A 13,377-nucleotide genomic window follows, 5' to 3' on the forward strand; every position below is an offset into this window, starting at 1 on the left:
GAGAAGCTGCTGGAAGCTTCCCCAGCTCCAAGTCGGACCTGCCTCTGGCCAAGGCCGAGCCCATCAGTGATGGTGGTAGCGCCTCTGGGAAAACAGATTTAAGAAGGGGAACCTGCAGTGAGTAGGGGGATTGGAAAGTGAGAGGAACCCCTCTGCAGACCCCGAGGTCAGTGCAGAAGGAGGGGAGGAGGTGCGCCAGAGGAGGGGATGCCCCTGCAGCCCCTGGTGAGACGGCAGGCTGTGTCCCCCAGCCCATGGAGGGGAGCGGGGGAGCAGATGCCCACCTACAGCCTGAGGAGGACCCCACACCGGAGCAGGGGGATGCCCCTGGAGATGGCCGTGACTCCATGGGAAAGCCTGCGCTAGAGCAGTCTGTGACTGAAGGACTGCACCCTGTGGAAGGGACACCCGCTGGAGCAGTTCGTGAAGAACTGCAGCCCATGGGAAGGACCCATGCCAGAGAAGTTCATGGAGGACTGTCTCCTGTGGGAGACCCCCATTCCCCGTCCCCCTGTGCCGCTAGCAGGGAGGAGGTAGAGAAATCGGGACTGGAGTTGAGCCGGGAAGAAGGGAGGGAAGGGGGGAAGGTGCTTTAAGATTTGGTTTTACTTCCCATTATCCTTGTTTTTTATTTGATTGGTAGTAAATTAAATTTATTTTGTTTTTTCCCCAAGTTGAGTCTGGTTTTTGCCTGTGACCATAAGTGGTGGGCAATCCCTCCCTGTCCTTGTCTTGACCCACAAGCTTTTCTTTATATTTTCTCCTCCTCATCCCACCGCAGGGGAGGAGTGAGCAAGTGGCCTCATGGTGCTTTGTTGCCAGCTGGGCTTAAACCACGGCATTTTTTAAATGAAGGCTAAAATGTGACTGGTTACATAAAAACTCCTTTCCTTGCTACACACTTGATAGACATCCATAATATTCAAATTGCCTAAATGAAAACCATTGTGCTTTGGAAATGCAGTTGAGGTTCTTTGGGCAATCTTAACCCTGCCCTGTGGCAATACCCTAAAAATAACAAAGAGGACGTGATAAAACTGGGGTAGTGTAATCTGCAGCCCCAATAGTTATGTCCTAGTAATTGTACTTCCATAATTATCACTTGGTTTTAAGGCTGCATTAAGGCTATTTGGACCATCCTAGTTGCTCATCACTTTCAAGCTTAATTGGATTTCTAGAGTTTGAGGCATAATTAGAACACCTTTCATTTTAACATATTTTATTTAAGTTACTGATAAGGTCTTACCCTTCACTCAGTATGAATACAGTTTTTGTCTGGAAGGAGATGTTGCTGTTGAGCTGTAGCAGTTTTAAGTACAGGTCTTTAGGTTTCCTTCAACCTTCTGGATCACAAGAAACCTCCACTGTCTCTACCTTCTTCCTTTGCCCTGTCTTGGGATCTTCGATTTCCCTGTTTGGATAGTTAAAGTGAGACTCCAGACCGCCTCTCTGTGACAAATTCTTGCTACAGCACAATAGTTGGAAGTGGTCTTCAACTTGGAGATGCACCCATGGCATAGTTCTTCTAACCCCTGTTGGCATGCATCCAATGGTTCTTCTGACTTCCAACCAGGCTGTAGGATTTGGGATTAGTGGTAACAACCACTGCAATCCCAGTTTCATGACTCAGATTTTTGACCTAGCATTCAGCATTAAATGCAAAAGGACCATTACATTTATATCTTATTGGTTCTCTGTGATATGCCTAGAAAGTTATCATTAAAATATGAGAGAGATGGTTAGATCCTGAACTTTCTCTTTGACTAGTATAATAATGATGAGAACTTAATGCAGCAAAAATGCAATGCTTATCTATTAATTGGTCTCTTTTTGTTTTCACTACACCAGACCCTGCACCATTCCTACTTTTTAGCCATGGAAATGCCATCTTTAGAATTGACACTGAGGGGACCAATCACGAAAGATTGGTGGCTGACACTGGTCAGTCAACGCTTATGGATTTTCATTATACAGAAGAGAAAGTGTATTGGGTAGACTCTGAAAGGCGACTACTTCAAAGAATTCACCTGAATGGCACAAAACGAGAGGTAAAGTAATCAGTTCTTTGGAATTCTGCAAGTTAATGGGCATAAAATCCTTTATGGAAACTACCTGCTTTTCAGGTACAATTCTGCCGTTCCTGTTCATTGATGAGCACTTCAGACTTATTTAAAAGTCTTCGCTGTTGCAATAGTTATGGTCCCGAGTCTAGGCTGTTTTACTGGCATTCACAGTACATTTAGTATTTTCTGTGGATCAAGTAAAGGGGAGGAAGGAGAGGAAATTCAGGCAAACTAAAGCTTTGAAGTCAATAATGTTTCTATCAGTTTTAAATTAATCCCTGGCATTATAGAAGTTTGTCTTCCAGATTACTGTAACTCAAACTGACACAAATGGTATGAGAAGAATGTGCTTGAATTCCTACTCATTTTTTCTCAAACCTTTTATTGGTTTCTATGGTTGCAAAAATGCTTCTTTTAGCACTTCATCCGTTGTTCAGAAAAAGCAGTGCAGTTCATTGCATCTGGCTGATTAAGTAGGACAGACAGGCTGTTGTGGCTGAACTTCAATGCTGTGAGAGCCTTCTTTTGTTTGAGAGAGATTGCCAGTGTTCGTGTACCCATGTGGAGTCTTCACTGATGTATTTTACGTTGATTTTTAAGGATCAGGGTCCAGCAACAGTGTGTTAGGAAGTCTTCCATCTGTAACAGTACAGATCTGGGTGCTTAACGGTATGCCAAATGCAAGAAGTTGTAGCTAAAAGATCAGTCCAATGTATTTCTCATGGAGAACACTTTCCTCTTTCACAGGGGGTCACTCAGTTCATAAGGTATATGTGCAAGTACAAAGACCAAATGAAAGTGATTACAGAATACAAGAGAGAAATATCTACAGGTCTGAGAGAAAATGAAGCAGGCAAAGGAACGAAATGGGAACCTTCAGTCTGGCACCCTATTCCCTATATTGAAAGTCAAGTTTAGGGTAATCATTAGGATGCTTCTTGTTGGTAACTTTTTTTTTTTTTTTTTTTTTTTACAGAGACTATGTTACATAGACAAAGGCATTTCGGGATTTGTTATTGACTGGATAAATCAAGACATTCTCTGGGCCAATAGACAGAAAGCAACCATAGAAGCAACAGACATGAATGGGAAGAAACGCAGAGTTCTTCTAAGAGATGTTGGTCATCCCACAAGGATTACTATTGATGCTGAGCAAAGGTAATTTTAACTAGGTCAGTAATTTCGTTGAAGTGGACTCAAAATATGCAAAGTACAATGATTGTGGTTTATAGGCTGCTGGGCTAGCCTGTGCACAGTGTATTATCTACAGTCCAATACCTCCTTGAACTTTGCCAAAAGAGGATAAAAGATTAATAAGCATATAAGAGATAAATAGAGAAGTGCGTGGGAAAAAGCCCACTGAAGTCTAATGCAGAATCTATACCTCCTGGTCAACAGGGAAAATTTTGCTAGTGAGGAGAGCTGAGGGAAAAGAGGCATTGCTGGTCCTCTCTCAAAGGCAGCAGAAAGCATGACTGGAGCAACAAGGGGAATGATGCCTGCAAATGCTGGGAGTCCCTTGTGTTGCAAACCTGGCACACATAGAATATAAATTGGTATGTTTTCTGAAAAAAGTCTAAACTTACAGTTTTGCTCCTGTTTCCCTTGTCACTCTGTCAGTTGCTCTGAATATTGGTTCTGAATCTACTGTTGCTACTTTGTGTCACTAGTAATTTGGCCTTCATAAAGGTGCTTCTTTCAGTTTCAAGCCATTTACGCTGAGAACCATGCTCACATAAGAGATTTGGCCTCCTCAGGAATTATCAGTATGAATTGTCACAGTGGTCTCTCCATGGTAATTTCTCTTTACTCATAAACCTCTTCCATTAAAGTTGCAAAACAAAAGCTTAAGCAGACTTTGAGATGCTTCTCTTTAGTACAGCAAAAGTATGTTTCTGTTGCCACTTCTGATTTGCAATAAAGTTGCTCAGCAGTGTGTGAAACTATTTTAATATTAAGGCTTATGTGTCTTTTCCTAGTACATTTATACATAAACCAATCTTCTGATGCTAGTAGCATTACTAGTATTCATTGGAGTCTTGTCATTTGGGTAGGATTTAAAGGCCTGAACATCAGCCTATATATTTTCTTTTCCTGTTTTTTGCTTTCGAATGTAGTATTTGCCAGTCTTGGAAATATTCACAAGTCCTTAAAGGCACTGTCAAATGCCACTGAAACACGTTACAAATGGCATTATAAGGATATATTTGCTGAACTTAGGCAAAAGTCTGGGGAGACTCAAGTGCCCATATTCACCCAGGTGTGATTCACCATGTTTAAAAGCTGTACTCATGTGCTTACAGGGAGGCCAGTAGGCCAGTGATAAACTGTAAAGAAAGTAGACTCCAAGAAGTCTGATATCATTTTTATGCCCTATGGTAATTTGCTTGTGTGAAAACTCTGAGGGCTCTATTTTTAATGTAAAGTTAATTAAAACGCTCAGTATGTTTACGTGCACAGGTGTAAACATGAACTAAATCTGATATTAACAATGTCTTCCTTCGAATGTGTGCAACTCTTAAGTAATGTGATACCCGAATAATAAAGTTTTTCTCAAAAGATGTGTCTGGATATTAGCAGTGATAGGATTATTTTAGTAGTAATAATGTAACTATTGCTGTAAGAGTGATTTGATTTTTTAAAATTCTGTTTAGAAATGCCAAAAAATAAGGATTAAAACTAAAGAAAAATAGAAGACAAATACAGTAAAGGCTGGCAATTACTCAAGCCAGTTTCTAATCTTCATTCTTTTTCTGTCTTCCTGTTTGTTCATATCATATTCTGCCCCTACAATGATTTGCAAAAGTTGCGCATAGAGACTATAACCCTATAGCCACCTTTGTTTCTTAGTTTCCTTATCTGTAAAAAGAGAATCCTAGCATTTCTCCAAACTTCCAGAGTAGTGACATTTCCTAAATAACAGGTGCTCTAGAAATGCAAGCAGATATTAATAAAATGTTTTAAAATGGCAGTATAAAATCGGGCTATCCTTCTGGAAACATGTTTTCACCTCTATATTAATAACCTATATAGACTATGTATCGTGAGGAAAAGCCGTGAGGCAGGGGCTGATTCTTCTCACTAGTTTGGTATAGTCCCTTGCCAGGGAGATCTAATCCATTTTGGGGTCTTTAACAAATTCTTAAAATAAACGTAGTAAAGCTGGCTTTATGCTACATTTTTTTGTATGTATAAATTCTGCAATTTTGTGAAGACAAGGCAAAATGATGATGCTTCTTGGAATTTTTGTGCATAAGAAACCCAGGCAAAGAATCTAAACCCAAACATTAAAAAATAAAATATACATAAATGAGGGATAACTTGCCATTTTGGAAGAACTGTTGTTAACTTTAGTCACATCGGTAAATCTGGGGTCTGATCCATGAATAACTTGACATATAAGTAGTTTCAGTGCATAACTGTTTTGAGTATTGGAGCTGTATTTTGACTGTGTCTTAATTTAATAACAGCATAGTCTATCTGCTATAACCAGCAGGAAGTTAGAAAGAAATAACAATCATAGAAATGGTATTTTTAAGTTAAGAACTTAAGTGATGTTAAGCATTTAAGTGATGTGCTCAACTAGAGTTTCTGGAGATAGATTCTTCCCAGAGGCAGAGGGCAATGCGGATCTGCCTCAAAGACATGCCTTTCTCCAAGTTTGCAGGAGTTATCCGTAGATTTGAGAGGTTATTCCAGTTTCCTTCTCTGACTGCATGACCAAACAAAGGAGACAAACAATAGTGCTTCGTGGTTAAGCTGAGATGATTCCTGCTTGACCTACCTGAGAGAAATTTCTAGTATCTCATTGCTTCCTTGAACAGTCATATAGTCTCTGATAGAAACCTATTTATTAAAATAAGAAAAAAAATGTAACAAAACTTTAGTGGTAACATTGCTTCTGTGAAACAGACAACACTTTGTTGTCAAAAATTGCTTCCATTCTTCATAGAGCTATGTTAAGTGGAGATGTCTATGGGGCTTTCCTGAAACAGGTGAGTATGTATTAATTCCCTTGCTTTATTATTAATTTTGGTTCTGAAAGCAGTGTGGTAAGACTGAAAAATTCTATATATAGGAACAACTAAACAAGGAGTGTGTAGCAGTGATGTGATCTTGCAAATGTGGGGTTTGTTTTTTGGTTTTGTTTTTCTTTTTTTTTTTTTTTTTTCCCAAAACATACCTCTTTTGCCTGCAGGCTATTATTTTGGTCTTCAGATGGTACAGTTTCCAGCATACACCGAGTGTCCATCGGTGGAAGTGATGTGAGAAATGTTTTAAGAACCACAGTAAAAATAAAGGCCATCTCACTAGATCTGGTTGACACAAGGATCTACTGGATCCAACATGACCACGGGAAAGAGATTTCCCATATTGGATCGTGCAACTATGATGGCGGAGCTGTTCGTTTGCTCAAAAATTCTGCCCGGTGAGTTTTCCTGAGCTTGTCAGAAATGAAATGCTCATTTCCTGGGGATGCAGTTAAGCTCTGTTCCTCATTCTCCCTTCTATTTTGTCAGTTCATAACACAATAAGGGTATAAAGTGTAGTGCAAATGGCCTGTAACTGTAAATCTAAAACTACTGATAGGAAAATGGAAAAAAGTCACTGTTGTAAGGATAATACTGCCACTCAGTACTCTCCATCTTCCAAGCTTTTTAGCAAATGATAACTACTTAATCCGTAGAAATCCTCTCTGAGTGTTTATCAGTGGCCTTTTTCTGCAGATAGAGAAGCCAAAAGCAGAGATTAAATGATTTGTCCAAGGTCACAGCGGGTGAGCTCAGGTGTCTGAGCTGTACTCAAGAGACTGAGCTAGATCAGGTCTTTCCCATTCTCCTCTAAGCCTGTTGTCCTCCTGCGCTGCCAGGGGGAGAGGCTCGGGCCCGCGCCCAGGCTCTCCAGCAAGCGTCAGCAGATGTGCTGAAAACTGTCCTACGTAACAGACTTGCTCCCCTCTGATCCCTGGTGCTGGGGCTAAGCACAGGGGGCTGTTAGACTCCTGTGCTTTTGGATGCCTTTAATATTTGGGCTTCATGCTCTGCAGTGATACAGATGTTCTGTGGCGGGTGTGTTTTCAGCCAGGTGCTCAGCACTGCAGTTTCGGTTGGTATGGCTGGATCAGCATAGGTGTAATAGGGATTGCCAACGGCAAAATGAGAAAAAGACGTGGTTTCGCCGGCCTCCTGCTTTAAATATGCAGCACACCATTTGCATATGATGAACACAAAGTTGGTTTCTCCCTACGTTGCCAGCTGTCACATTGGATTTTTCTCTACCCTTTCTCCTTCAAGTTGGCTGGTGTTCACTAGGACATCAATACTTTCCCTTTGAGCCTGGATGCTATAGATTCTCCTTTTTCTACCTGGAATACGTCCTGGAGAGTGGAGGCCAAAAATCCCTCTTTCAGTATTTTTTCTGCTTTCCCTCTTATTTAAAACTGGGCCCTTTTGTGGTTCCTGCTGGCTGCTATAACTGACCAGCAAATGGAAAATAAATTCCTGTGATAGGAGAAGCAGCAAGATGGATTTTAGGAACGTCCTACTCCTTCATCTCCACCCTGATTTCCTGGGACAGGCAGAAGTGTCAGAGCAGGCACTGGAAATTGGGAAAAGGGAGAATTTATCTGGCCTACATCCTTTAACAAAGCAAGTGTCCATTTTAGTTGCTGGGTTCTCCAGAAGCAGGGTGATACCTAGGCTTTCTCTGTCATTTGAGTCAGTCCTGAACAACAGGACCTGTCGTACACAGGACAATATAACCTGTGAGAAATGTAGGTTATCCATTTTGCATCTATTTCTTGCAAATCTGCAGGATTCTGGGTGCTGGATTATTTGGGAATGTCTCTGACACCTCAACTGATTCTCATATGTACAAGATAATATAAGATATATAAGAATACAAAGGTTATTTACAGTGAACTTGACTGAACTAGATGCTCAGAAAATGTATGACTGAGTAAATATATAGGGATCATGTAATGTGCCACTTTGTGTTATCTTCTCTTTGTTGTAGACATCAATTGCTTGGTATGTCTCTCTTTGCTGAGCACCTGTACTATTCAGAGTTGAAATCTGGTATGATATGGAGAGCCAACAAGTATACTGGAAAGGTTGTAGTCACAATTAGCCTGAAGCCATCATTTTTTCCACCAGTGGAGATAAAAGTTGTACATCCATTTAAACAGCCAGGTGCAAGAACAGATTCTCAGGATTTTGGTAAGTAAACTGTAATGATACAGTTGTATGTGTGAGAATAATAATGTCATACACTCTGATTTTTCACAATAATAATTTTCTTTGGCAAAATTCCAGGCCTCAGTGAAGTCAGTATGCTGGTTGACAGCCAGCTAAATATGAGCCAGCAGTGTGCCCAGGTGGCCAAGAAGGCCAACGGCATCCTGGCCTGTATCAGAAATAGTGTGGCCAGCAGGAGCAGGGAGGTGATCGTCCCCCTGTACTCGGCACTGGTGAGGCCGCACCTCGAGTCCTGTGTTCAGTTTTGGGCCCCTCACTACAGAAAAGACATTGAGGTGCTGGAGCGTGTCCAGAGAAGGGCAACGAAGATGGTGAGGGGCCTGGAGCACAAGTCTTATGAGGAGCGGCTGAGGGAACTGGGGCTGTTTAGTCTAGAAAAGAGGAGGCTGAGGGGAGACCTTACCGCTCTCTACAACTATCTGAAAGGAGGTTGTAGTGAGGTGGGTGCTGGTCTCTTCTGTCAGGTGGCTGGAGATAGGACGAGAGGAAATGGCCTCAAGTTGTGGCAGGAGAGGTTTAGGTTGGATATTAGGAAAAATTTCTTTGCTGAAAGGGTTGTCAGGCATCAGGAACAGGCTGCCCAGGGAAGTGGTTGAGTCACCATTCCTGGAGGTATTCAAAAAGCAAGTAGACGGGGTACTCCAGAACATGGTTTAGTGGGCATGGTTGATAGTTGGACTCGATGATTTTGAAGGTCTTTTCCAACCTAAATGATTCTATGATTCTATCATTCTAAGTCAAGGATGAAGTTTCCTTTAACTGCAGTGATCCACAGTTCCAGCTGGTGTGTGTAACTCCAGCTGGAGTATCAAGCTGGAAGTGTGCTGGGCATGAACTTCTCATTTCATTAATCTGGATACACATGCCAATAAACGTGATTTTTCTCCTTCTCTTCCCTTTGTTTACACAAAGATGTTTTTATACTTTCCTGCTAAATGCACAAAAGCATACAGCTTTTTAATCCTTCATGTAGATTATCTTCATCAAGTGTCTGCTCCCTTCTGGAAGTTTTATTCTAATGTTCATCTAAACAGCTCTGATTATTAGGGCACTGAAGGTTTTTAAGTGCATAGTATGTCCTACAAGTGATACTGTGGATGTCTTATCTTTGCTGTGATATGGCTGGATGATGAGTCAGGCTATTTTAGACAGACTTGAAGTTACCATAACAACTATGAAAGAAGAGCCTTGGGTCTCTTTAATTGATATCAGTTGCAGCCTACAGTATGAGGTGGTCATGTCACTGCCTTTCACTGTGGATCAGAAAAAGAAGGTAGTTGATTATGGATAGCTTACCCTCCTTGAGGATTCCTGCTGAGGCAGTAGGAAGTGGAGGGTGTCCAGGGAAATAATATATTGTTCCCTGATCTCTGGAAAGCAGACATAGAGTATTCTTGCTTTAGTGGAACAGCTTTGTCACCAGTTTTGCTTGGGTATGAACAACTGACCAAACAACATAGAGGCATTTTTGTGTTGAGCAATGGTTGCAGAACCTCCAAGGGAAGATGGCCGTGGGTTCCCAGAGGTATAGGTAGTATACAGGCATGAGGAGAAAGTAGTGTTTGTTCATATGAGCAAAAATGAAACTGTAAATATCTCAAACCATTTCTAAATATCTACTATAAAATAGGCTTTGTCTTTCTTCATGCCAACAGCTTTTTATGGTACCATGCTGTCTCTTCTTCCTGAAGCCTGGTCTGTGTGGGAAAATCAAAATCTTCAAAGGAACTTTCTCCTTCAAATGCTTTGTTTGTAGTGCAAAGAGCTGTTGAGGTGCAGAAGAGAAAGTGTTCTTGGAAATCAAGCTTATAGTTGTAAATGCAGGGACCCTCCATTCAGAGATAATACCTGTTCTGTGCTTCCTTTGAGGAAAATGGTCATCCTGGCAAATGGAAGCACTTTTTTCAACAGACACGTTTGGTGCTCTCATATAGAGTAACTAGGGAAGGATATGTTTGTGGTACAGACAGTGTGGCATGTCCTCACATCTCAGGGTTGTTACAATGAGATTTGGAAGGTCTCATGAGGCCTCCTTGGGTGTCTGTTACCATGTCTGCATATGCATGAAGTTGGAGAGGAAGAAACAATGACCAAGAAAGGTAGTTCATGACAGTGGTCTCCTGAATCTCAGGGGCTACTGGTTGTGTTACATATGTCCTCTCCATGAGAGTGTGTAGCACAATTTCATCAACTATGGACACTTAGCTTTTATTCTTCTCTCAGAAGATTAACTCCACTTCTTCCACAATAACATGCTGCTTTCCAGTGTTTCCCTTTCTGTTGGAAAGAGGGTTTCCCCACCTTTATTAATAAATAAACTACCAGTGTTTTTAAACGCCTTGCAGTATATACCCCTGTATTTCCAACATGTTTAGTAAATTTTTGTATGGCAGTAAGTGCTGTCAGCAGTAGGCCTTTTTTTTATTCCAAATACCTTCTTGTAAAAATGTCTGGGAAGTGATGGAGTAGAAAGAAGCTTAACAGGCTGAATCCAGATGAACCTTTTGGACTTTACATGTATGTTGCTTGGCTTATCCAGTGCAAGAACTGGGATGAAAGCAGGACTAATGAGCCTGGAGTACAGATGAGATTTATAGCTGCTCTTACAACAGAGAAAGATGGAGATAAAAGCATACCTAGACTAATTGGATGCTCTGTAGAAGCTAAGAAAGTGTATGTTGCAATGTAGTGTCAGCCGTGAATTATCAGGCTTTCTTTAAAGCAGATAGCAAGTGAGTTCCTTCAGATGAAAAGGGAACTGATGAGAAGTGCTCAACTAACATGATCTGATTTTTTACTGGAATTTGGATTATTTACTTTACTACTTAAATTCCTCATGTCCCTTCTTCCCTTTCTCCTTTGAAAGACTTTCCTGGATTGGTCAGGGCCAATAAGTAGAGAGAAGAGCATTAATTCAGCTAGGGGGTTGCTATAACCCCACACAACAGCTTTAGTATGGTAATATCTGGAAGAGGGCCTCTAATTTACCTCAGTTCTTTTTGACAGCTAACCCTTGATTTGATGACAGTATGTGTATTTATAAATGCCTGCTGGAATGTTCTTTAGACTTTTATTAATGGCTCATAAAATATGTTCATTACCTTAAAATCTCAAAGACTGCCTCTGGAATTTTTTTGAAGTATCTTCTCTGACAGATTAATGATATTCAGTACACTCAGGATATTTTCTTGGAGGAATTATGTTATGTTTCTTTCTAGTGTAAGATACCAGCCTCAGGCTATTATATGAGAACACTCATTTCCATAGAAGAGAGGTGATGGGAGGGAAAAAAAACAAACCACAACAAACAAACAAACTAGAAAGTATCGTTCATAATGGTTGTTTTTCCAGAAAAGATTACCTTTAAAACTTCATGATTCATAATTTAGTCACCATTCACTTTAAGTTTTGAAATGTGATTATTTTTTTTACATATTGATTTGTCAATATCGAGTTCTAATAATTATTCAGTTAAAAAAGAATATCTTCTTGAGATTGCCCAGATGGCAAAATTATTGCTTCTGTTATTTGTCCTGTAATTTCTGGTTGTCTTAGGTCTCATTAGACCAATAATGGTACAAGAAAGGGGCAGAAAATCAGCACCAGTGATAAGCATAAGATGCAGCCTTGAATGTGGTCTTGTTTCTGGTTTTTATTGTTTTGTGCTTGCATGTACTTGCACTTTTGTCATTCTAATGAGTTCTGTATTTGAAGATTAGACACCCCACTACTATATGTTCCTGATTCAGTTGCAGGAGGGACAAAGATTAAGGGTCAAGTCCAAAACCAGTTCTACAAAAAGAGAGACTCAACTAAAACTACGTAAAATTCAAGTCTCTCGAAAGTTAACATGCTTAATAAGATAGATAATATCCACCTAGTCATCCATTCATCATTTTTCATTTACTGATACAACTTCTGTCACAGAAGAATTAATCAGTTTGATCCAAATGAGTACAATGTTGATGATTTCAGCCAAGCTGAAGTGTCTGTCTGGGAAATTATTTCAGTCTTTTATAGATATGATTTGTCATTCCACCAAATGGCCAGCATTTTCTCTGTTGTGGCTAGCAGAAGACTAAATGTCAAATTTAAATATTATGCTACTTTCCATTTCTTGGAATTTGGAAGGTGAATTGGAAATAACACAAGAAAATTGTTCACATACAAATTTCTTTGCCTGTATGAGCCCCTGTTCTCTTATGCGTTACACAGACAGCACAGGGCAAAGACAAAGTTGTGTGTGGGTGGCTGCATACCCACATTCAGTAGCGGCAGTTCAGCTATTCTTAGTTTGGGAAAGGGGCAAACAATCCCAGAAGAAGATTAGGAAGATTAAAACTAAAATAATAGTTTGGGAGGCAGAAATAAAACCATAAGCACCAGCTCTAAAAGATAGCTGAGCACAGACACCCTGCAAATTGTTCCCATGAAAAAGGATACGTGAATACCTGTTTGCCTTTTTCAGTGAAGCAGCAGCAGGAGGAAGGCTTCTGGGGGTCTGTTGGGTACTTTTTTCTGCTTCCTTTGAAGAAATTTTGAGCATATCTTGGACATCAGAAACATCCTGAGTTTTAAATCTGAGTTCAAGATTTATAACACTTGTATTTCTTATAGTCAGAAACCAGGATCCACTCCAGTACAAAGATTCTCTAGACTGTGCTGAGACTTCTTGTCCAAATGAAACATATGGTCATTATGATCTGTCCAGCTATTTTTTTGTTAAATAATGTGAGACTTGAGCACTGCTAACAATTTTCAGTCTTCGTATAGTCTCTCTCTTTTTAAAAATCTCTCTTCTCTCTCTTTTTGCATGCGTGCTGTCTCTCTGTTGCTCTCTTCTTTCTGAGTGTTTTACAGAGCCTGGTAATGTAATACTGTGCAGGACTGGTGGCATACAAAGCCTGCTACGCAGGGTTTTCCCTTTCATAGTGACTATAGGTATGCACCCAAACCAAACCGTCCCCTACTTCAGGCTCTCTCTAGATATGCTTATGCTGACACAGAGCTAGAAATTATCATTTGCACAGACCTACTCTTAATCTTCCAAGTACTTT

General features: G+C 40.5%; 1 protein-coding gene across 5 annotated transcripts in view; it reads left to right on the forward strand.

The window, feature by feature from the left end:
• Nucleotides 1–13,377, forward strand: part of EGF (epidermal growth factor) — a 65,369-nt gene that overhangs the window by 12,625 nt on the left and 39,367 nt on the right. For all 5 annotated transcript variants that reach the window (XR_012651102.1, XM_075032884.1, XM_075032898.1 and 2 more), the window contains exons 3-6: nt 1,849–2,048; nt 3,040–3,221; nt 6,262–6,492; nt 8,079–8,281. Coding sequence is in view for 4 of the 5 variants with exons in the window: in XM_075032884.1 (XP_074888985.1) it covers nt 1,849–2,048; nt 3,040–3,221; nt 6,262–6,492; nt 8,079–8,281 (816 nt within the window). In the remaining variant the exon portion in view is untranslated. The remainder of the gene's footprint in view (nt 1–1,848; nt 2,049–3,039; nt 3,222–6,261; nt 6,493–8,078; nt 8,282–13,377) is intronic.

The sequence above is a fragment of the Buteo buteo genome, chromosome 1, assembly GCF_964188355.1.
Source record: "Buteo buteo chromosome 1, bButBut1.hap1.1, whole genome shotgun sequence".
NCBI classification, from domain to species: domain Eukaryota; kingdom Metazoa; phylum Chordata; class Aves; order Accipitriformes; family Accipitridae; genus Buteo; species Buteo buteo.